The following is a 22,783-nucleotide window of genomic DNA, read 5'->3' on the forward strand; positions in this document are numbered from 1 at the left end:
CTGAATTTGTGCTTTGCAAATTGAGTTGAGAGGACTGGGTTGTGTCTGCTGCTGTTCTTCCACCTCCCCCAGCCTCCTATTGAAAGAGACAGCTGCTGCCTTCAAGCTCACTTTCTGCCTTTGCTATCAAAACTGGCTGTGACCTATCTTTGATCTGACAGACTCATTCACACTGGGGTGTGAAGAATGCACACAGCGTTGGGCCCTGTGGTGAACAGTTTACAGACTCTGCAAGAGGAGGAAATCTAATGGCAGTTGTCAGGCATTTCGGGGATACAAACGTACACCTGCTCGCACAAACAAACATACATGTGCACACGCACAGATGTATATGCAAACATACACGCCCGTGTGCTGCTAGGGCTGGCGTGTTGGTAGGCAGAGATTTGGCAGCTGTGTTCACTGGCTTCTCGAGGCACAGGCGCAGGGCATCTGAACAGCGGGCAGGTAGCTCCTTTGCAGCCCCTGGCTCTCTTTTCTGCACCTCTTTCTGCCACTCTGCTGAGGCTCTTAGGTAGAGTTCTGCACAGTTCCCTTCCTTGGTCCTGACTGCAGGGGGCCTTTCCTTTGCTGGATATGACAAAGCTACGTGGCTGGGATAATAATACTTGACCACTTCCAGGAAGAACCTGTATTCGTATGTAACGGGAATTTTCTGAAAATGATGCCTAGACTCAAGCAAAGTGGCAATTTCAGGAACCAGGGTGAGAGACAGAGGTCAGTCAGGGACCCCTCACGCCACACACTGAGCAGCCACCCCCGTTGTCATTTTTATCAGTCATAGCTTGCAGTGGCTCTGTGAGATTTCCTGGAAAGGAAAGTGCTGGAACCAAGCTGATCAAAACAGGAGATAGAGAAGGGGTGGAGAGGGGAGGAGTGGAGAGCTGCTGGCAGGGAAGGAGGAGGCGGGAAACAACACAGGAAGCTGGGGACGGAGGCGGCTCACAGGCTGTGGGACTAGATCTCATCCTTTAGAGCTGAACCTTCTTCCGTGGTGTGAGCGAATTACCTGTGATCTGAGTCATGTCTGCTGAGTCATGTCAGCTCTGCCATGTCAGATTTTGCTGGGAAGTTTTGAGACCTTAAAGTAGAGGCTCAGAGAAGTAGGAGGGTGACAATATGTCCTGAGCTGGGGGCTTTCTGGGGAACACAGGACAGTTCCCAGGCATGACTGGAACTTTGGTTGGTTAGTGAAATGTCTGCTTTTGTGGGTGGACGGTTGAGCATGAAAAATGTGTTTTCTTTTGTTTTTCCTACAGCATAGCTACAGGCAGTCTTCTTTGGTTGCATCTGAAATGGCAGGCTTGCAGAAAAATAATTTTAATGCGAATGTTTCTATGGAGGAAATTATATCGCTGGCTGGGTGGTAGCACTTAGTCTCATATGGCCTTATTTGAAAGTTCGTCATCTTGCTAAGTGTATGTCAAGTTCTTCAGATGTTGAAGATGCCGTGGAATCATCTCTTTGCTTTTCCTGGTCACTGCTGCAAAAACTGACTCGGACACTGAAGCTTCACCACCTGTTTCAATTACTAACATGCAACACTCGCATCAGTGCACTTTCTAGCACGATGACAAAATACCTGAGAAAGTAAACTCAGTGAGAGAACAGGCTTAGTTTGGCTCATGGTTTCAGAAGTCCCACTCCCTGGTCAGTTGGCCCTGCTGCTTTGGCCCATGGTGACACAGTATATTGTGGTGGGAGTATGTGGTAGAGGTAGCTATTCCACTCTTGGAAACCAGATTAAAGAGAGGGGAGATGAGAGGGAAGAGACCTGCAGCCCATGTCCCCCTCAAAGCTCCCAGGAAGCTAACATCCTCCAAGCTAGCCCCACTCTTAAAGGCTGCACTGCCTGGGTCTTTGGAGGCCACTTCCAAACCATGGCTTCCCCACCTTCACTGATATCCAGGGACTTGGTCTTGTGAGCATCCTTTCTGTCTCTGCTCTCCTGGTCCCCATGCTTCTACCTACAGAGCAGGTATTTGGGGAGCCTGGAGCACGGTGCTCCATGAGGGAGCAGACTGCTCAGGGTCCCTGCAGACCACCGCTCAGCCCTCTGGCCCCATCCTCCCCCCAGCCTCTGGGAAAGGCAGGGTGCAGAGCCCACTGAGCCATGCTTCCCACCTGTGTCTTTGCAGAATGGGCTGAACGGCTTGCATCTGGCCTCCAAGGAAGGCCATGTGAAGATGGTGGTTGAACTTCTGCACAAGGAGATCATTTTAGAAACAACAACCAAGGTATGTCTCTCGGGAAATGGGGCTCTTTGCGTTAAATATTCCAGGCTGCAGGACCCTTTAACATTATCCTAAACACTGGCCTAGAAGCCAGTCCTTTGGGGAAAGAACAACAAATGTCGGCCTGAGTTCGTGTTGTCCTTCTGGTCTCCCAGTTCACTGAGTCCCTGATGTACGAGACACATAGGATTCTGCTTTCAGAAAGATTCAGGGGCCCTTACTTTCCTCATCACCACTTCGCAGCGTGGAGTTTCTGACCCTTTTTCTGGTGGTTTCATGGGCTGTTGACTTATACAGGGACCCTGAGTCCCTGAAGCCTCTGAGTCAGGAGCCTCAGGTTGAAATCCCAGCTGAGGTGCTTCCCCTCCCTGTGACCATTGGCCTTCCTCAGTTTCATCATGCGTAACATGAGGAGTGTAATACTCAGTTACAGTGCAGGGGTGCATGCAAAGCTCACTTAGGCATATAGGAAGGAATCGGTAAGTACTTGTGGCTTGTTACTGAGGGCTGGACGAGAGTCTAGTGAAGTTTTATTTTTTAAACTTATTTGTTAAACAGAGATAGGCAGGATTTAAAAAGCAAAACTGACCATTAAACAACAACAGAAATCACCTCCATTTAGGAGCACAAGCGCTGTCTCCTGGATGCCTTGCTCGCCTGCGCTGCTTCTCCCATTTGTGCTTGAGCTTCCCCCACCTCTTATTTCCCATGTTATTCAGTAAGGGGTCTCTCACACTCAGCCTCAGTTTCAGTTCCTTGCAGCAAGTGTTTTGCTGCCTCTCAAGCAGAGAATATGGAGGAACAATATGTAGAGAACAGATATAATTCATGGGTGTGAAGTGCACTACCAAAATATTGTGAAGGTAGAGTCATCTCTTTAGGTAAAATTGTGTAATTTTCATGTCATTTCCCCAGTGTGAGAAGACCTCATTTGCACGTAGTGGTAAAATAAACCAAGCTGCTCTTTCTGGCTGTAGATTGGGGCATTTTTTTCTAACCCCATTTTCCTCTGTCCTGTGAATGAAGGGCCATTACTGGGATTATTTTTTGACCCTCTGTACCTGGCTGCAAGCGGTGCCCCACCCGACAGGCTCTGCGCAGCAGGCGGCTGCTCTTCCTGGCACCTCCCCAAGAGCTATGAAAACATTATGCTTCAGCAATTTTTCTCTCTCCAAATTCCTCTCTTTGATTGTTATTTTGCAATGAACACTTGGTATGTCTTTTTATTTATAGAAATTTTAGAAGCCAGTGTGGTTTGCCTGTGTGGAAATGCCACACAGAAGGAGGGAGGGGGAAAGTGAAACTGAAACCGTGGGTTTAGGAAGACTCCTAGCAGATTGAGAAATTGCAGTGGGTCTCCCAAGCCTGGGAAAAATTAAAAATATAAAACAACAAGAAGCCAAAACCAATCTAGACTCCTAAGCTGTGCCTAGAAGTGTGAAAGCATGAAGTGAGCACACTGGCTGCCTGTGGCTGGTGAACAGGGCAAGCTCCCCTCTGCTCAGCGGCGCAGGCTGGTTCCATGCCCTCCTTGCTCTGGCTCTGAGTCCCTAAAAATGGAGAAGCTGGATCAAAATGGAGCTCACTGATTTCTCCTTGTCCTGGGAGGCCCAGTTCCTCTGTGCTGAGAGAAGGGCAGGGAACGCAGAGGCAGGCCACAGACTTGTGACTCCCTGGGCCAGAGCCTTGACCTTCTTGAGCCTTGCTCTGTGTGTGTGTGTGTGTGTGTGTGTGTGTGTGTGTGTGTGTGTCCAGGTGATGCATGTGTGAACAGGGAGCAGAGGTCCGTTTCCCAGAGCCTTCTCTTTGTCCTTCGTCTCACCAGTGCTGCCCTCTACCCTATGACGTGAGCTGAGATTTGCACTCAGGTTTCCACAGAGACCACCTGCCAAAAGAGAGAGGGCCCCCCTTCTCTCAGGCAGAGGAAGGTCCTCGTGGGCAGACTTCAGGCAGGGGAGTCAGGTGAAAAGAAGGCTTGGACAGATGTGTCTTGGACAGATGGGCATAAACCCAGGTCTCAGTTCCCCCTTGGTGAGGAAGGTGCATATGCAGGTGACAGATGGCCACAGTCAGGGACTAGGTTTGAAGTCTGTGCTTGTCACCTCTGTAAATGGATTGTCCATGTAGTTTAGTTTAAAATAGATTTTAGTTTAAAATATCTTTCTATATGCTGGAAGAACTGGTTCCAGGAAATCTAGGATATTCAGACCCCTCATATCAAATGACATAACTTACACACATCTTCTAATAGGCCACATCATCTCTCGATGATTTAGGATGTCTAGTACCATGTAAGTGCTATGTAAGTAACTGTCACATAGTACTATTTAGTGAATAATGACAAGTACAAAATCTGTATGTGTTCAATACAGGTGCAGTACTTTTCTGATACTTGCAGGCCAAAGTTGGTTGAATCCTGAGATTCAGAATCTGAGGGTTTGAGGGCCCAGTGGAACTCTTAGAGTTGAAGTCACTCGTTTTAATCTCTGCTCCTTAGGCAGCACAGAGGTGATGAGTCCAGCTGTGGTCCCATGTTCTCCATCTGCCCTATTTGAAGGAAGGGCTAAGTAGAACCTGAATCCAGAATGTCCCTAAGTAAGGGAGCCAGTGCCAGTGGTACAGGGCATCTGGTTGGGCCATGACAGTAGCTTTTCTGCCTCAGCCTCCTGTCTGGGAACACAAGCTTGCGCTAGCTTGCCTGACTCTCATTTTATTTTATTTTTTGGTGGTACCAAGGATTGAACTCAGGACACTGTGCTTGCCAAGCAAGCACTTATTCCACTGAGCTATCTCCCTGGCCCCAGCCTGACTTTTATTATTGGTTCTTATTTTTCAAAAAGTTTAAAACAATAATATAATTGTGTGCTCCATTTTTCTCCCTGGATTTATTATGTTTCTCTCCTCTCCACTTTGGTGAAAGCTTACTTACCTGGTTTTACTTAATATTTTGATCTTCTTTCTCTATATTTCGTTTTTTTCTTTATATTTCCTTTGCCAGATTTTATTCCATCGATGTCCCCCCATTTGTTTCCATATTTTCCTTCTCTTCCCCATGGATATGTTAGAGTGTTTCTCACCCTTTCCTTTTCTCCTCAATACTTTGCTTTCTTACTCATCTTCTGTGGCTTTTGTCCCCTCTGGTCCAGCCTTTGGCCCTTAAAAGAACGGAGGACACCATGCTGTAGTGCCCACCACCCTTTCCAACAGCCCCCAGCCAGTCCAGGGCTCTGTGTCCACTGAGTGGAGCTGCAGGTCCTAGAGGCCCACCTGCCCACGTGTCCTGGGGGCCTCAGGCTCAGCTGGCCACAAGCCCCTGTGCTCTGTGCACTGGGCCTGGGTAGGGCAGTCATGTCAGCATACATTCTTACATGCAGGACTATTGTTCACAGGTCATCTAGAAATTTCTCTCCCCATATTTCATGCTATTACAAGATATGTGGTAGGCCAGGTGCACATGTGCACATTCCATCCCCCTCAACCTGAGGAAAGGCTGCTGGGACTCAGTCTTGCCCTGATTGTGTGGCAGGCAGGGAACTTCCTCTCTACCTCCTTGTCTATTTCAGAAAGGGAACACCGCTCTGCACATCGCTGCGCTCGCCGGCCAGAATGAGGTGGTCCGGGAGCTAGTCAACTACGGTGCCAACGTCAATGCCCAGTCACAGGTGACCACCATGTGCTGCTACACAGTGGGAATGCCACACACACACAGTGGCAGTCTAGGGTTATTAGCCCACATTATCTACCCTTCATCACTTTTTGTGGTTCTTCTACAGGTTGGAGTTGGGTCATTGTGGACCCCACATCTGTTCAATAAATCAGCCATATAATACTTTTAGTTAACGCCCAATTAGGGGGATAAATATTATGTGTGCTAGGGAGGAGTTAATGAAGTGAGCAAAAGCAGAGGGGAACGTGGGAGCCTAAGGCTGACTGGAAAGGGCGTGTCCCCACCTTGTGGCCTTTTGGAATAATTCTACCAGTTCAGTTGAGAGTGACAGCAGGTAGGACTGAATGGAGATGAAGAAGAAGCTATCTTGTGGGGGGAGCTGTTTTGTGACCCTGGCCACTGTATGTGGACATGAATGGCTTTTCTCTGGGTTTACAGAAAGGCTTCACACCCCTGTACATGGCAGCACAAGAGAATCACCTGGAAGTAGTTAAGTTTTTACTGGAAAATGGAGCCAATCAGAACGTGGCCACAGAAGTGAGTACTGTGGGAGACATTGAGATGGGACATCCTTGCCACACACATCACAATGGAGGTCACATGCCAGTGAGTGCTCCAAGACTACAGGCCTTGGAAAATGGTTCTGGGTGCCCTTGGGTATTGTGAGGGAATGAGAGGCAAAGTCACAGGTCTTGGAAGGCCCAGCCACATAGCAAAGAAGTGATGCTGGGCTCAAGGATGTCATTCCTGCGATAGCCAGCGCTGAAGGCTGGCAGGCTGAGTGCTGGCTATATTGGACTCACAGGCAACCTGGGGCCTTCTGAGAAGGGGTCTTGTTGCAAACCCATGGTACACCCTTGGGCAAGTCCTCTTAGTGCTGGTCTCAGTCTTGCCTGTAAATGGTAGGATGGAGCTGGATGGGGCTGTGGTTTCTCTAGCCCTTTGACACTGAATGGCTCAGTGACCATGTGACTTTATTACAGCTTCACCACTTCATGAGGTCCCAGAACATTCATGGGAATACGCAAGGGAATCAGTATGAGTAACCCAGTCCAGTGCTCTGGGCCTGACTTGGTTTCTAGTGTGTGACAGGTGTTCTGCCATTTCAAGGCTCAGTACGGTACCAGAAGATGGGATGAGAAGGAGCTTAGGCCAAAACCAAGGAGCAATTAAAAGTCTCATAAACTGGCCAGGGTGGCTCACAGTCATAATCCTGATACTCTGAGAGGCTAAGGTAGGAAGATTAAGTTTAAGATTAGCGTGGGCAACTTAGTGAGAGGCTTAATGAGATTCTGTTGCAAAAAAAGAAAGAAAAAAACTAAAAGGCTGGAAATGCAGTTCAGTACAGAAGTCCTGGGTTCATTCCCCAATACCTTAAAAAACAATAAAATAAAAAGACTTGAATAGCACACATTCAGCCTCGAAATAAAAATAAGGAAAGGTAAGGCCAAAAAAAAAAAAAAAAAAAAAAAAAAAAAAACACTTCAGGCCCTGTGAGAAGGTGGAGCAAGCAAGTGGGACCCAGAAGGGGCCCTGGGAGGAGGTGCTATGCAAGCTGAGCCTGCAAGCGGGAGGGGGCTTCAGACGCAGAGCAGTGCTGGAGCAGTCCTTTCAGTCTGGGGCCCCTGTGAGCCAGCACACCAGGTGGACCTCTGTGTCCTGTCTGCAGCCCAGGCACACTGGTCCTTCCCCTCCTCCGCAGGATGGCTTCACCCCGCTGGCTGTGGCTCTGCAGCAGGGCCACGAGAACGTGGTGGCCCACCTCATCAACTACGGGACGAAAGGCAAGGTACGCCTCCCGGCCCTGCACATCGCGGCCCGCAACGACGACACGCGGACGGCTGCTGTGCTGCTGCAGAATGACCCTAACCCGGACGTGCTTTCCAAGGTGAGGACCTGGAGAGCAGTGGGCCACACTCGGGGAGTCTGCAATGGATAGAGGCACTGTCCCTCCCCAGCTCCTTCCTGCGAGTGAGCCAGACCCTTGATGGCCCACTGCGCATGCGCAGGGCGCTGCCAAGCATCCAGGGGGTTGTTAACAGGATGCGTCCGAGCGTCTGGTGGGGCAAGGGTCAGCTGGAGGTCGAAAGGTGGCATGCTAGACTTCTGTCTCCTTTTGTCCCACCTCGTCCCTCGGCAGGGAGAGTGTTCCTACCATTTAGGGGCTGGAGCACGGGGAAGGGGCTCTCCAGGAGGTGTGGCCTGTTCTGCACTATTGGATAGTACCTGGCGCCTGTAGGCAGTTCTCTGTGGAGTGGATTTGCACTGTTTGCCATGAAGACCCCCTTCCCATCCCAGGCTGGGTATGGAAAGACGTTGACCAAGCACAGATGTGGTGCGAGGACCCAGAAAGAGTACCAGAGGGGTCAGAGGTTGCCTGGACGTGGGCAGCTGAATCATCTGAGGATACAAGTGCCACATCACCTTCATCATGAACTAGATCTCTTTATAAGTTGCCATCCAGGGGAATAGGCTAGGACTTGAGGGGAACCTCGTGAGCCACAGGTGTGCCTCCCTCTTAAATAACTTTCCACCAGTGTCTCTTGGCCCCTCTGCAAATGTTGCCACCTGCCAGTCCACTATATGCCTTGAGTCCTCCAGAAACCTGGGCTATCCCAGGTGACAGCGCAGGTGGCCGCAGGTGACGGGTTTCCTCTCTCTGTTGTGCTCAGACGGGGTTCACCCCACTCCACATCGCAGCCCACTATGAGAACCTCAGCGTGGCCCAGCTGCTCCTCAACAGGGGTGCCAGCGTCAACTTCACACCGCAGGTATCCTCACGGGCTCCTTTCCAGCCTGTCACGCTCGGCCATGGAGCTGTGCATGGTGCCGCAAAGCTGTGGGGAGGTGGCCCTGGAGACTGGGAGGCCTCCTGCCGCCCATCCTGCAGTGGGTGCAGGTGGGGGTGGGCGGGGCCAGCACCTAGAGAGGGCACAGTCACGCCAGCGCCCTGACCAGCCTGCTCCTCCCCCCAGAATGGCATCACGCCCCTGCACATCGCTTCCCGCAGGGGAAATGTGATCATGGTGCGGCTGCTGCTGGACCGGGGAGCACAGATAGAGACAAGGACCAAGGTGGGTCCCAACACCCTTTGCACTAGGCAGAGTGGGGAGGGATACGGCCTTCGAAGCTGGCCTTCGAAGCTGGGCTGGCCTTCTACACCCCACCGCGCCTTCATGGCCTCTGACAAGTGCCTCTGGCATTCTGTTTTCCACTCTGTCTTCTGCAGGATGAATTGACACCTCTCCACTGTGCAGCTCGGAATGGGCACGTGCGCATCTCAGAGATCCTGCTCGACCACGGGGCGCCCATCCAGGCCAAAACCAAGGTCTGTGTTCCCCTGCAGGGAAGTGTTAGGGCCCTGCTCCGGGTCACACGAACCTGGGAGGGTTTCCCATGTCTGGAAAAGAGAGACACAACCAGAGGGGCTGGGGATACAGCGCAGGGGCATAAGCACCTGCCTGGCCAAGAGAGGTGGAGGGGAGATGCTACTACAACTAAAGGCAAATGCACCTGTGATATTTATAGTCAGAATCATGAAAGCTGGGAAGCTTTGTATCTAAAGATATTAGGTACCTTTAGATACCTTTAGGGCCTACTCTGTTGTAATAATTAAATTCTGCCAATAGAGCAGAAGATCAGCCCTGAGCAATACGCAGATTAGTGACCATGCACCAGTAAAACTTTATTCACAAGCACAAGTAGTAGCCAAATTTGGCCCCCTGGCTGTAGTTTGCATACTTCTCTACATCAGTCCCTAGCACTTTCATTCTAGCTCTAGGATAGACAGGAGCTAAAAACTACAAATTTGCAGAGACTGGGCCAGATGGAAGAGAAACTAAAAAGAAAAAGTCAGGCCATGCAGCACGGTGGCATGGTGGGACATGTCTATAATCCCAGCACTCAGGCTGGGGAGATAGCTCAGCGGTCTAAGTGCCTGCCTGGCAAGTGCAAGGACCCAGGCTCCATCCCCAGTACCACATGCTGTGCCTACTCCAGAACCCCGAGTGCACCATGCTGGCCACTGAAATCAGGCATGGTGGTGAATGCCTAGAATCCCCATACTGGGGAGGTTAAGACAAGAGGATCACTGCAAGTCCAAGCTGTGTGGTGAAACCCTGTAAATAAATAAATATATAAATAAGAATTTTTAAAATTCCCAGCACTCTGGGAGACTGAGACAGGAGGATTGAAAATTAGAACCCAGCCTGGACAATTTAGCAGCTTAGACCCTGTCTTGAAGTAACAGAATAAACAAAAAAAAGTAGGGATGTAGGTCAGCATAGAGGCCCTAATATAGCCCAAAAAGAAGAGATGGAGTAAGAGAAGGAAGTAGGGGGGAGAGAAAGAGAGCTCCCATATCCCATACTAGGAGGGCACGGTTGCATATCCCTATAACCCAGCACTCTGGGAGGCTGAGCCAAGACCAAAAGTTCAAGCTCAGCCTGGGCAACTTAACAAGACCTTATGTCCAAATAAGAAATTTAAGTTAAAAAAAAAAAGGCTATAGATGTAGCTCAATGCAGAGGCCCTGGGTTCATTGCCCAGTAACCACACACACACACACACACACACACACACACACACACACACACACACACACAATATTGTTCTCAGACTCAGTTGGAAGCTGGAGTAGAGCCCATTTCTAGGTTCTAGCATGAAGACTTGGATTGCCATGAGGGCCTAACACTCATCCACAGTGCTTCCTGTCCCTCCTGCAGGCCCTCTGACTATTACTTGGGGTGAATTTAAAAACCTGTCAAAGCAAGGCAGAAAACAGGCCCACTCACAGCCATGGATGTGTATATGCTGCAGCAAACAACAGAGGAGTTTAGACCCAAGTGGTGATTTGCCTCCTTCCTTCCCTCAAGACTATTGGTTAAGAACCACTGTACATGATACGTGCATTTTCAGGGCAACAGGAGGCTGGGGGGGGGGAGTTTAAAAGCATTAGGCAGGAGGGCTGGGAAGATAGCTCCAAGAAATAAGAGTCTGCCTGGAAAGTGCAAGGTCTTGAGTTCAATCCTCAGTACTCAAAATAATTAGGCATGAAGAAACTTGTGAATTGGGGGGAAAGACACATCAGTAAAGGCGGCTGTTCCCTGCGAGGCTCAGCAAATGTGGGAGTGAAGCCTCCATCAGTGACACAGGTTGGGGAAGTCCTCAGCCCCAGGCTGCTCAGGGGAGGCTTTGTGGAAGAGGCAGTGCTGGCCAGACAGGGTATGGAGGATTTGGCTGGATGAGAAGGAGAATGTTGTGGTCAGAGTTTGTCAGGAAGAGGAGGCTCACTGAGGATTCAGGTTGGAGCAGTGGGAAGTGATGTTGTCATGTCAGTGTCACTCCAGTTTGTCACTTGGTGTCTGACTCAGAGGCCATTGTCCTGAATTTTTGTGTTCTTCCCTAGAAGGCTTTGTGATCTCTTGTTTCTTGTTCATCCAGAATGGCTTGTCCCCCATTCACATGGCGGCTCAGGGAGACCACCTCGACTGTGTCCGACTTCTATTGCAATACAATGCAGAGATAGATGACATCACCCTGGACCACCTGACACCCCTCCATGTGGCAGCCCACTGTGGCCATCACAGGGTGGCCAAGGTCCTGTTGGATAAAGGGGCCAAGCCAAACTCCAGAGCCCTGGTGAGTCATTGGCAATGGGAGAAGGGGCTGCAGGATCCAGGGCCTGGTTCAGGAGCAGCAAGGTGTCCCCAAAGATACTACAGACCTCAGGGCTAGTTTTTTGCCCAAAGAGTTGACTCAGGCAGCAGTGTGCATGTTATATATATGGGATGGGGTGCCAGAGCTGAGGGACAGTGGCATCTTAGGTGCTTCCTCTCCCTAGTTACCCAGGCCAGAGGTCCAGGGCATCTGGGGACCTGGTGGGCCATCTGTCTCCACAGAGCTCATGCAGGATCACTTATGCCCTTGCCCTTTGCCAGAGGAGAGCTGAGGGGCCGGGTGTTTCCAGGGAGGAAAGGAGGCCCATCATGCATTCACTGTACAGGGTCTCTCGAGTGCTGGCCACAGTCCCACACTCATGTCTCTGAGGTTTAACCTCAGGACAGTTGATGTCCTGTGTTGTCCTGGTCACCATCATGAGCTCCTTCCATTGGGCACTGGTAGCTTCTCCCAGTTGTGACAACCAGAAGTGCTCCTAGACATTATCACTGTCTGGGAAGGGTACAGGCCATCCCTTTCCTCACACACCACTTTCCCTCTTTCTGAGAACCAGGCCTTGGTTTGAGAGAAAGCACTGAAAATACAGACAAAAAAGAACAAACAAAAGGCCCTGCTCCTGTTCCTTAGGAGTTTACATTCTGAAATACCACTTCAGAGCAGAAATCCGTCTCACCAAAACCATCTGCAGTTTCAGGGCAGAAGGAACATGATTTGCTTCTGAAAGTACTCTTTATTGTAAATTTAGCCTTAAGGGAGCTTTACAGAGTGCATCCGGAAATGGGATAGAATTTTCCTAAAAAGCATGTGCAGAAACACGCTCTGTACACAAGGCAATGTCTACCTGTTTCTTATGCAATCTACTCTAGCAAATATCACAAAGTCAGCCTGGGACCTGCATTTATTCATTGGTCTGGGAGCTCAGGGGTGGCCATTCAGTCCCCAGGTTCCCCTGAGCTCATGTGTAACCCTGACATCTGTCTCCCTTTGCATGGGGCTACAGAATGGCTTCACCCCCCTACACATCGCCTGCAAGAAGAACCATGTCCGCGTCATGGAGCTGCTGCTCAAGACAGGGGCTTCCATTGAGGCGGTCACTGAGGTAGGATATGTGCCCTGGCTCTGTGCCAGCCTCCCTCCTTGAGCCCTTTCCCTCTCTGAGAGCTAGTTCTCCTTCCTAGCTGCCTGTGGCTGCAGAATTGTGTGTGTGTGTGTGTGTGTGTGTGTGTGTGTGTGTGTGTGTACCAGTCAACAGAGTGAATCTGGACTGAAACTGGGGACCTGTATCAAGCCTCAGAGAGCTTTGCAAGATCCAAAGCAATTTTTTCAGTATAGAAGTGCAGAATGTTCCCTCTGGTAATTTTGCTCCTTGGATCTTTGTTCTGAAAGCAAACGTACCTCCTTTAACTCTTTTCTCTTGGAGATGCAGCCCCGAGCACCTAGCAGTAAGTGGAAGCATTAGTTTTGCTGCCCTCTCCTCCAGGGGCGGGTGCCACCCACCCAGTCTCTGTTCTTATCTCTTCTAGTCTGGCCTGACCCCTCTCCACGTGGCTTCCTTCATGGGGCACCTGCCCATTGTGAAGAACCTCCTGCAGCGGGGGGCATCCCCCAACGCCTCCAACGTGGTAAGTCCTTGTGGACAGAAGCATTCCCGGGGGGCAGCTCTGGTAGGTGCTCCCCAAGTCTCCCTTCTGGGGATAGAGGGCAAATTCTCAGGGGATGAAGCCTTCAAACATGGGGAGCACATCTTTCTCTAGCCGTGGTGGTGAACGTGAGGCCACAGCAGGCTGTTTGTATCACTGAGGATTTAAAGGTTCACCACCACTGATCTGTACGAGCACTCTCCAATTACATTTGTCACATGTGTGTGACTCTTTGGGGCTTCATTTTGGACACTTGGAACTTCTGTAAGTGTTATCTGCAAATGTGTTTACATTTTTAAATATTTATTAGCTGTGAGGCTTAAGTAGATCTAGAACACACACACATACACACACAAACAAACATGTGTGTATACACATAGGCTAAAGAGGTGTTTGCAGTGCAACTCCACCTCTTGGGTGACCCCCTGTCCCCCAACTGTTCCAGTCTGACACTTTGGATCCTGTGTATATCCTATGACAAACCCAGCATGTATTAAATATTCTATAATTTTGTTATTTTACAGAAAGTAGAGACCCCACTACACATGGCAGCCAGAGCAGGGCACACAGAAGTGGCTAAATATCTGCTCCAAAATAAAGCCAAAGTCAATGCCAAGGCCAAGGTGAGTAGGATGGGGGGGAAGAAGGCTCTTATGGGGTAGGAATTCAATCAGGGTCTCTATTCCTATTAGCCAGGGCCTCAGATCTATGGCTGTGCATCACCTGTCCTTCTCTTTGGGTCCTGAAAAGCTCAGATTCAGCTTTGCAGGGGTTTTGACAAGCCTAGAGGTATTTTCCCTCCAAGTTGTGTTTGTGTACAGTAGCAGAAGTCCAAGAAATGTGACTGGGCAAGAGTGGTCACTGGGCTGAAGATCAGTGGCAAGATAAGGAGGACAGCATCCAGGGACAGTCACTCTGAACTTAGTTGACTCCAAGTGAGAGGGTCCCTTGTTGTAAGCATGCTGTCAGGTGCAGACAGAAGCTGTGAAGACAGCTGATAAGTTAGCTAGTGGGTGGTTGTGAACCAGGACTCCCTTTGTTCTAAAAGCAAACATACATCCTTTAACTCTTTACTCTTGGAGATGCAGCCCGGAGCACCTAGCATAGGCGCAAGCATTAGGTTTGCTGCCCTGTCCTCCAGGGGCAGGCGCCACGCACCCAGTCTCTCTGTTCTTATCTCTTCTAGTCTGGCCTGACCCCTCTCCACGTGGCTTCCTTCATGGGGCACCTGCCCATTGTGAAGAGTCTTTGGGGCTTCATTTTGGACACTTGGAACTTGAACCCCAAAGGTGTGGAGTTAGGGCCAGATCTGCTTGGGCCACACCTTCACATGAGCCCAACAAAGCGGAGACTTCGTCTGTGGAGCCCCTGCGATGTTAGCCATAAATCCAAAGGGGGCAGCCTTCCCTGTCAGCAGTTCAGGCTCTGCTATGCCATCTGGCAGAAAGAAGATCAAATTAGAGACAGGACCCCAGAAAGGACTGGGGAGATGCCACAGCAATTGCAGTTAATTGAGTGTCTGTCATCTGCCCAGATCCCATCCCTGACTCTATGAGGTAGATTTTTCCCTCCCACTTTACAGAGGGGAAGGCTGAAGCTTTGGCCAATTAAGTAGAAATAACAACTTGCTTGAGGAGTTGTAGAATTTAAAAAAATGGAGGGGCCAACTAGATAGCTCAATGGATTAAAATGCCTGCTGAGGCAAGCCCAGGCAGGCGCAGGAACCCTGGTTCAATCCCCCAGCACCACATGCCAAGCCAGCCCTGCCCCAAGGGTGGGCTGGGTGGGTCAAAGTCTTGGTGGAGTGGCACATGCCTGTAATCCCAGCACAGGAGGCTGAAAGCAGGAGGATCTCCATGAGTCCAAGCTGCATAGTGAGACCCTGCAACAACCAAATACATAAATAATAATAATAATAATAATAATAATTTGTTTAAAAAATTAAAATAAAAAAGATGGAGCACATGGGCTTGGGTAACTCAGAGATGTGATTCAGATTTCAGCTTTTTGTCTGCTTGGTCATGAAGAGAAAGTCACACAGCCTTTTTGACTGAGGCAGGAAAATCAAAGGTTCCAACCCAACCCAAGGAAGTAGGCATTTAGTGAGATATTGTCTCAAAATAAAAATTTAAAACTAACAAGGGCTGGGGATACCCCTCAATTCTCCTTAGTGACCCTACCCCCAACCTACACAGAGTTACCACATTACCATATCATGCTCTCTGTTGTCATTTTGGGCTCCAGGACGACCAGACCCCTCTTCACTGTGCAGCTCGAATTGGCCACACAAACATGGTGAAGCTCCTGCTGGAAAACAGCGCCAACCCCAACCTTGCTACTACAGCTGGGCACACTCCCCTGCACATTGCAGCCCGGGAGGGCCATGTGGAGACAGCCCTGGCCCTGCTGGAAAAGGAGGCCTCTCAGGCCTGCATGACCAAGGTACAGCCTTCTATTGCCTGTCCTGATATAAGCCTGCCTTCCACTGGCTCAGGACGAGCCTGGGAACTCAGTGAGACCCAGACGCTGGGCCAGGATGGCACCCCAACCCCTAGAAGTGGTCACTTTTGTAAGCCCACAGTGTTGTCTGCTCCCTGGGAAAGGGTGGGGAGTCAGGCTCTGCTGCCCATGTGGCCTACGCCCATTTCTTGGCCTAACTGTCAACACCTCCTAAACTAATCACCGACAGGAGTAGGAGTCAGCCCTCGCCCTCAGTGAGCTGAAAGTTGTGACAGTCCCCAAGATGTCCCCTCCTAGAGAGAGCCTAGGCATGGGAATGCACTGCAGGTTCCTGGGTTTTAGCCTCAGAGGATCCCACTGAAGTCTCCATGGTCTGACTGGCATTCCCAGGCTGCTAATTGGGGCAGCATTGCACCCCAGCTTCCTTCAGGGCAGACATCACCAACTCCTGGGGTCTGATGTCCTGTGTTTCTCCTCAGAAAGGATTTACCCCTCTGCACGTGGCGGCCAAGTATGGGAAGGCGCGGGTGGCCGAAGTGCTGCTAGAACGCGATGCGCACCCGAATGCTGCTGGCAAAGTGAGTGTGGGCCTCACGCTGGGGTTAGAGGAGCTGAGGGCACCCTAGGGAATTCCCTTGTCCACCAGTGCTGCCGCCTGCTAGTATGAAGCACTGTGGGGAGTGCAGCCTCTGGAGAGAGCTGCCTTTCCACCCAAGGCCCTACCCAGTGGGAAGGGCGTTCCCCGGGGTGTCCTGAGCAGAGAGGGACGGCCCTGTTGCTGTGGCAGCTGTCCTTAGTGACTCCCAGGCAAGCCTGGCTTGGATGGAGCTTTCTTCTTAAACACCTTTGTAGGTTTTGTGGTGCTGGGCTGGAACCCAGGCCTCATGTGTACTAGGCAAGTGCCCTGCCCCTGAGCTGTGCCCTGGGCAGCGCAGCTTTGGATGGATTTGGCCAGATTTTACTCATATGTAGTAAGTGCTGTGAATATCAAAATAGGCCCTATGTCCCCAAATGGCTCCCTGGGACAAGTCCACCTGAGTGAGGGGTTCTTTCTTCCTGTCTCATCCTCTGCAGAATGGCCTGACACCCCTGCACGTGGCTGTTCACCACAACAACCTGGACATTGTGAAGTTGCTGCTGCCCCGAGGTGGCTCCCCACACAGCCCTGCCTGGGTAAGGCCCCAGAGTCAGACTTTCCTAAAAGTTACCCACAGCATTGGTGCTGCTGTTTAGGGGCCAGGAGAGGCAAGGAATGCAGGTAACACTTCCCACGGTAGGCTGCTTGGTGGGGGTAGAGTTCACATGATGCATGGAGCAGGTCCCCATGGCTGTGTGCAGCTGAGTCTGGTAAGCTGCCTGTCACAGGGGCCTCAGTATCTCCTGAACCTTGGCCCAGACACCCTAGCAGGGGCTGCAGAAGTCCCACCTTGCCCCTGCCCTTGCTGTGGCTGAACTGGGGCCGTGGGCCCCTGGAGGAGCACAGGGTGCAGGGAGCTTGTGGGAACTGTGAATCAGTGAAGCTTTTTTGATCTAACACAAAGACTGGGGCTTTCTGTCACCGAGAAGCACCTACCTGTACTCTTCTGATGTCCAGTATGCTAGCCTCTTATAGGAGGCCAAGTTTGGGTTTGGGTGCAAGATGAGGCTAGAGCCAGAATACGAAAGGAACATTTTGGGGAACAGGCTGCCCCTCTGCCCCATGGACAACTGTGAGAGCTGTGTGGGGCTTCTGTCTGAAGCATGGGTGCTATGGGGCTGGTGGCCTGAGCAGAGGGACAGGGGTGGGTGTCCTAGGGATACGTGCAGTTCAGGAGGCTGTGCTGGTGGTGGCAGGGGCTATAAAGGGAAAAGCGAAGGATGGTGCCCCTCTGGGCTTCCTTGGGTAGGGAGATAGAATCTGTGCCTGGTTTGTAGGCGGGTTCCCTCCTCAGCATGATGATCCCCTCAGCCTCACGGCCTTGTCTTGCTGGGCTCCTGGGGCTCCCATCCCTGCCACTGTCATAGCAGCTGCACGTCACCATTAGAGAGAGCCATGTGGCCCTGCTAAGATGTTGCCTTACTCCTGCTTCTAAAAATAAAAAGCCAGACTCCCCTCCTCCTCCTCACTCGCCTACTTATACAAAAGTAACCAGAGCCAGGTCCATGATATTTAAAGAGAGCTAAATGCAAGCACAAACCCTGTACAGATGGGTTTTGTTTCCATGGCAAAAATAGTTCCTAAAGTAGTCTGGCAATTTTGTAGAATTTCACATGCAAATCCCTGCACACCCAAACCAAACCCTCCCCTTCCTAGTCTGATGCTAGCACTATGCTGATCAGGCAGAGCCCTCCTGAGCCTGCATTCCTTCCGATGAGCTCATTTCCTGGGAAAGAAGAGCCTTGGACAGGCACACATCGCTCCCTGACCTCTCCCTGATGTCCAGCCACTTTGCCCTTGCCCTTGTCCCTCACCAAGGTCATCATTCCCTTTAGTCCTGGTCTAGAGACACCACCAGGGCAGAGGTTCTGTCCTGAGTCTGGCTGTCACTCTTGTCCCTTGGTTTAGACCTGAGGTGACCTGGCAGCCATAGCCATCTGCTGGCTGGTTTGCTCCTGGCAGTATGCATGCTATTCTGCCCGCCCTGATACCCACAGCTGCCCAAGCACTGGGGACTCCTGAGCTGGTCCATGACCACCCTGCAGGCCGCTCTTCCCAGAGAATGAGGATCTGCATTTAGAGAACCATGGCTCCTTTCCTTTGCTATCTTTTGACATAGTAGAAAAATCATTTTGCTTAGTTTTATTATAATCAAAATGCCAATATTATCCTTTGAACGTGATTCCCAAAGAATGTTATGTGTTTTCTTACCATAGTCCAAGAGGAGGGATTCTGCACAGAGAATTTTTCCATTAAATTTAATTTGGAGAGTAAGGAGCAACTTTTTTAATTTCCCCATAAAATCACTTCACAGAGCTTACTATCCTTTTCCGTGGTGCCCAGTGCTGCGTAACTGGCATTTTACCATATTGATAAACACCCCTCTCTTCCCTTCCCTTTTCCTTGCCAGGGATCCTGGCAGAGCCTGAAATGTTGGCTGCCACAGTGAGAGAGGGAACTCACCTTGTGGGACAGTGGAGGGCTGCAGGCCAGGTCTGAAGAGGGGGCCTGTCACCTCCCACCATGTGCTGTGGGACTGGGCCCTGCATCTGAATTTCTGGGCCTTGCTGCTCAAAGTATGGGCCACAGGATGCAATCTGAGTCCTCTCAGTCCTTGTGAAGGAGGACCTATGTCTGAGGATCCCCAGTGATTTCACATGCACACACTGTGGCTCAGGAAGCCCACTCTGGGCTCGGCTCTGCTTGGCCATTGTTCACCACTGGGCCCAAGTGGCTAGGGAACTTCACACTGCAGAGAACTGGGTCCTGATCCAGGGAATGGGACAAGAGAAACAGGCTGGCCTTACTTTCCATGATTGTGCGGAAGCTCAACACATGCTGGAGGAACCTTGTGCTTTATGATGGTGACCCTTTGTAGACCCAGCTGTCTGTGTGGGGCAAGGAGCTTCCTTCAGGCAGAAACCCAGGCTCTGCTTCCTTCAGAGCACAAGTTTTGCTGACAGAACCGTTAGCTCAATGGACAGTACACAGTGAGAGAGCCACAGTTGACTCCCGGGGCCGAGTTCCTGTCTGCCTTGGTAGGGACCAACACTGTCTTGCGAACCTTGGGCTGCAAAGGCATGATGGCTGCTCAGTGCTTCACTATCTTACTTTGGGGAAGTGCCTTCTTATGTGTTATCATGTTTGATCCACCCAACAGTTTTAAGAAATGAAGTAGCTGGTGTTATCCACTTAATGGTTTAAAAGAAATACAAAAGGAAGTCTGGATGGTAGACTGCCTTGTCCCGGGCTACATACCTGCTTAGGAGTGGAACTAGGCCTGGCGCCTGGGCCTCCCAAGACATCCCTTGCCTGGTGCATGGCCCTTCACACCACCCAACCTGGAGCCAGTGGCACAGGGAAAGATAAAAGGCTGTGTCCTCTTTTCCTTTTTGTTGGGGAATCGGGGTTCCTACTGCAGGAAAGGAGAGGTGAGGGCCTCTGACTTCCTCCCCGACCTCCTCCTGGGGCGGCTCTGCAGCCTGCCCATCTCAACTCTGGCTTTCTCAGCACAACACGAGAAAACAGGTGGCCAAGGAAGCAGCCACCTGCTGACTGCAAGAGCCTGGAGGCCGCCTCTTCCCAGATCGCTGGGGCTGCCTGTTGACTCAGTGACTCTCCTGGGTGACGCTGGCCTGCCTGGGGCTACTTGGAGCTCTCCTGCAGGCACTCCTGTTGCTCCTGTCCCCACGCTTGGGTTTTCTTCCATTTCAGAATGGCTATACACCCTTGCACATCGCTGCCAAGCAGAACCAGACGGATGTGGCCCGCAGCCTGCTGCAGTACGGGGGTTCCGCAAATGCAGAGTCTGTGCAGGGCGTGACTCCCCTCCACCTGGCTGCGCAGGAGGGCCACACAGAGATGGTGGCACTGCTCCTCTCGAAACAAGCCAATGGCAACCTGGGGAACAAGGTAGGAGTGGGGCCTCCTCCTTACAATGCCCCGCCCCCGCTCCTACACCCACTTTGTCTCAGCAGCGCTCTGTGTGTTCCACGCCTGAGGTCAATGGTATATGCGTGGGCATCTGTGTGTCTGTGTGTGTGTTCCTTACATTAGCTCTGAGTCTTAGCTCAGTTGTGCAGACAACAGCCCAGGCTGCCTGATTCCAAAGCAACAGAACCCAAAGCCTTTGCCGGTTCTCCTGTTCCATCCTATCTTAAACGGAGCCATGCAGGGAGCCACAGGAAGGTCATTAGGAAAATCAAGAGTTCACTTCCCCAAATAAGGCCTGGTATCTATTTCAGTAATGTCCTAAATTGGTATGAAATATGCATTTTCTATACGGGAAGGCTTTTTTTTTTTTTTTTTTTGCTTTTTTTGTTTGTTTTTTTGTTTGTTTGTTTGTTTGTTTTAAGCAGCCCTATACATTAGGAGTTGAGAACATAGAACTTACAGGAGTATGAACATGAAGCCTTCTGAAATGTTCCATGATCCTTGGGTCATAGGAACCCTTCCTGGGTGAGATATTCCTGGTTTTCCTCAGTTTGTCAAAAGAATTTATAACCCAAAACCAACTAAAAATTACTTTTTAAAGAATTGCTGTCATATTCAAATACATTTGACCAATAATTCACCCCTTAAACTGTAAAGTTTAATGGTGTTTAGTGTATTTACAGGACTGGCCAATCATCACCACTGTGTAGCCCTTGCAGGGCAGCACAGCCTTGTCTCCATCAGTACCTCCACAGTCCCCCAGAGGCCCTCCTAGAGCTTAGCTGCTCTGTCCCTTTGCCTGCTCTGGGTGTTTCATACACATGGAATCATAGAATAGAAGGAGCGCTTGATATGATAGATTAATGTAACAATTTCTGAAAGATGAGCATTTTAAGGGTAACTTCAGACTTCCTGAAGCCTTTCAGTCCACTGGTCCTTCCTGTCCACACCGGGACGGGCAACTCTCCAAGTGAGAGCTGTCATGTGGAGGGCTGCACTGCACGGCAGTCTGGGTATCTTCCGTGTCCACTTCCTCAGGCTGTGTGAGGAAACAGGAATGATGGTGGGTCTCTGCCAGAAACACGCTCTCACCCACCCACCCCCATCTCAGATTCTTGGGGTGATCTTGAGAGTTGAGCAAGGCCCCTGCCTTGAAGGTTGGTGGTTGCTGAGTGACGCCCTAGGCAGCCTGGGGATGTGCAGGGGGCAGAGGAGGGAAGTAGGAGCACTGCGGCAGGGTCACTGCCTGTGCACATGCCACACTGCAAACCAGACCTCTGATGCCATCCTCATGAGAAGGCTGAGCTGGGAAGGGGGGGTGTGGGCTTTTCACTCCCTGGGCTCCATGTCCTTGCTGTAACACTGTACCCACTGTGGCGATGATATGCTATCTTCACACGGCACCTCATGGGCTTCAAAATGATCTTGCGTGAGCTGTGCTTTCTCAAATGCTCCTCATTTTGCTCTTGAGATTAAGTCAAGTGACTGCCCCTACATCCTCAGTCAGAAACCCAACTCTCTGAAGTCTAGTGTGGAAACGTTACCATTGGAAGGCACCATACCATTCTTCTGTGACCTATGGCTAATCCTGCTCATTCCTCATCTATGCAAATAGAGTTTTCCTGGAGCACAACAATGCTCACTTGTGTCCATGTTGGCCAGAGCTGCTTAATGCCACAACTGGCAATGATAGGCCCTTGCTACAAAGCCACAGGTCTGAGGTCTTTACGGTCCAGCTCTAAACAGGAAACACTGTCAACACCTCATCTAATTTAGCCACCTCACTTTTTAGATAAAGGTATTGAGGTCAAGAACAGGAAGAGTTTTACCAAATAGTTGGTTACACGCAGGTCGGTGGCTACAGAGCCAGGTCAGGTTCCCAAACCTCAGTGCTCTGTTGTCATTGCTATGGCCTGAATCCTTTCCTGCCTCAAAGCTGATGCAGATTTTTTTTCTTTCCAGAGTGGACTCACTCCCCTCCATCTGGTGGCACAAGAAGGGCATGTGCCAGTGGCAGATGTGCTGATCAAACACGGTGTCACAGTGGATGCCACTACCCGGGTAAGCCTGGCAGCCTCTGCTGCCCACAGGGCCTACCCCTACTGCTTGCCTTGACCCCAGCCAGGCCCCCTCCCTCACCACTCAGAGCTGCCTTTGCACAAGGCCAAGCCCTAAGACCTAAGCAGAACTTTCTTTCTTCCCCTTCCTGGGGCTGGTGGCAGAGCTTGAAGACACCAGTCACTTGACATTTGAGAAATTGTAAAAGTGCCTTATGCCTGTGAGCCTCTGGAGAAATAACTTGAGAGGGGTGCTTAATCCTGAGTCCTGTGCCCAGTGTGCAGAAAGGGGGGTCCACATGTCAGGCTTCCCTAGAGTGGCTCATGGTGTGACTTTCTGCATGTGGGGGGATCTTGCTGTCTTTCTCTGCACCTCTTCCCTGTGCAGGGGGCCTGTAGGGCAGTGTAAGGTGACCACATGTGCACATACACAGGCTGTGTGCTGTGACGAGGGCATTTGTAGGTGACTGGGAAGC

At 50.8% G+C, this 22,783-nt stretch overlaps 1 protein-coding gene across 8 annotated transcripts in view; it reads left to right on the top strand.

The window, feature by feature from the left end:
• The window catches only part of Ank1 (ankyrin 1), a 121,606-nt gene that overhangs the window by 53,330 nt on the left and 45,493 nt on the right, over window positions 1–22,783 (top strand). For all 8 annotated transcript variants that reach the window (XM_023717272.1, XM_023717271.1, XM_023717275.1 and 5 more), the window contains 16 exons: window positions 2,139–2,237; window positions 5,798–5,896; window positions 6,340–6,438; window positions 7,604–7,789; window positions 8,574–8,672; window positions 8,877–8,975; window positions 9,131–9,229; window positions 11,344–11,541; window positions 12,581–12,679; window positions 13,104–13,202; window positions 13,745–13,843; window positions 15,465–15,662; window positions 16,160–16,258; window positions 16,755–16,853; window positions 20,032–20,229; window positions 22,213–22,311. In XM_023717272.1, the coding sequence (XP_023573040.1) occupies window positions 2,139–2,237; window positions 5,798–5,896; window positions 6,340–6,438; window positions 7,604–7,789; window positions 8,574–8,672; window positions 8,877–8,975; window positions 9,131–9,229; window positions 11,344–11,541; window positions 12,581–12,679; window positions 13,104–13,202; window positions 13,745–13,843; window positions 15,465–15,662; window positions 16,160–16,258; window positions 16,755–16,853; window positions 20,032–20,229; window positions 22,213–22,311 (1,968 nt within the window). The remainder of the gene's footprint in view (window positions 1–2,138; window positions 2,238–5,797; window positions 5,897–6,339; window positions 6,439–7,603; window positions 7,790–8,573; window positions 8,673–8,876; window positions 8,976–9,130; window positions 9,230–11,343; window positions 11,542–12,580; window positions 12,680–13,103; window positions 13,203–13,744; window positions 13,844–15,464; window positions 15,663–16,159; window positions 16,259–16,754; window positions 16,854–20,031; window positions 20,230–22,212; window positions 22,312–22,783) is intronic.

The sequence above is a fragment of the Octodon degus genome, unplaced genomic scaffold (genome assembly GCF_000260255.1).
Source record: "Octodon degus isolate 3935 unplaced genomic scaffold, OctDeg1.0 scaffold00051, whole genome shotgun sequence".
Classification (NCBI taxonomy): domain Eukaryota; kingdom Metazoa; phylum Chordata; class Mammalia; order Rodentia; family Octodontidae; genus Octodon; species Octodon degus.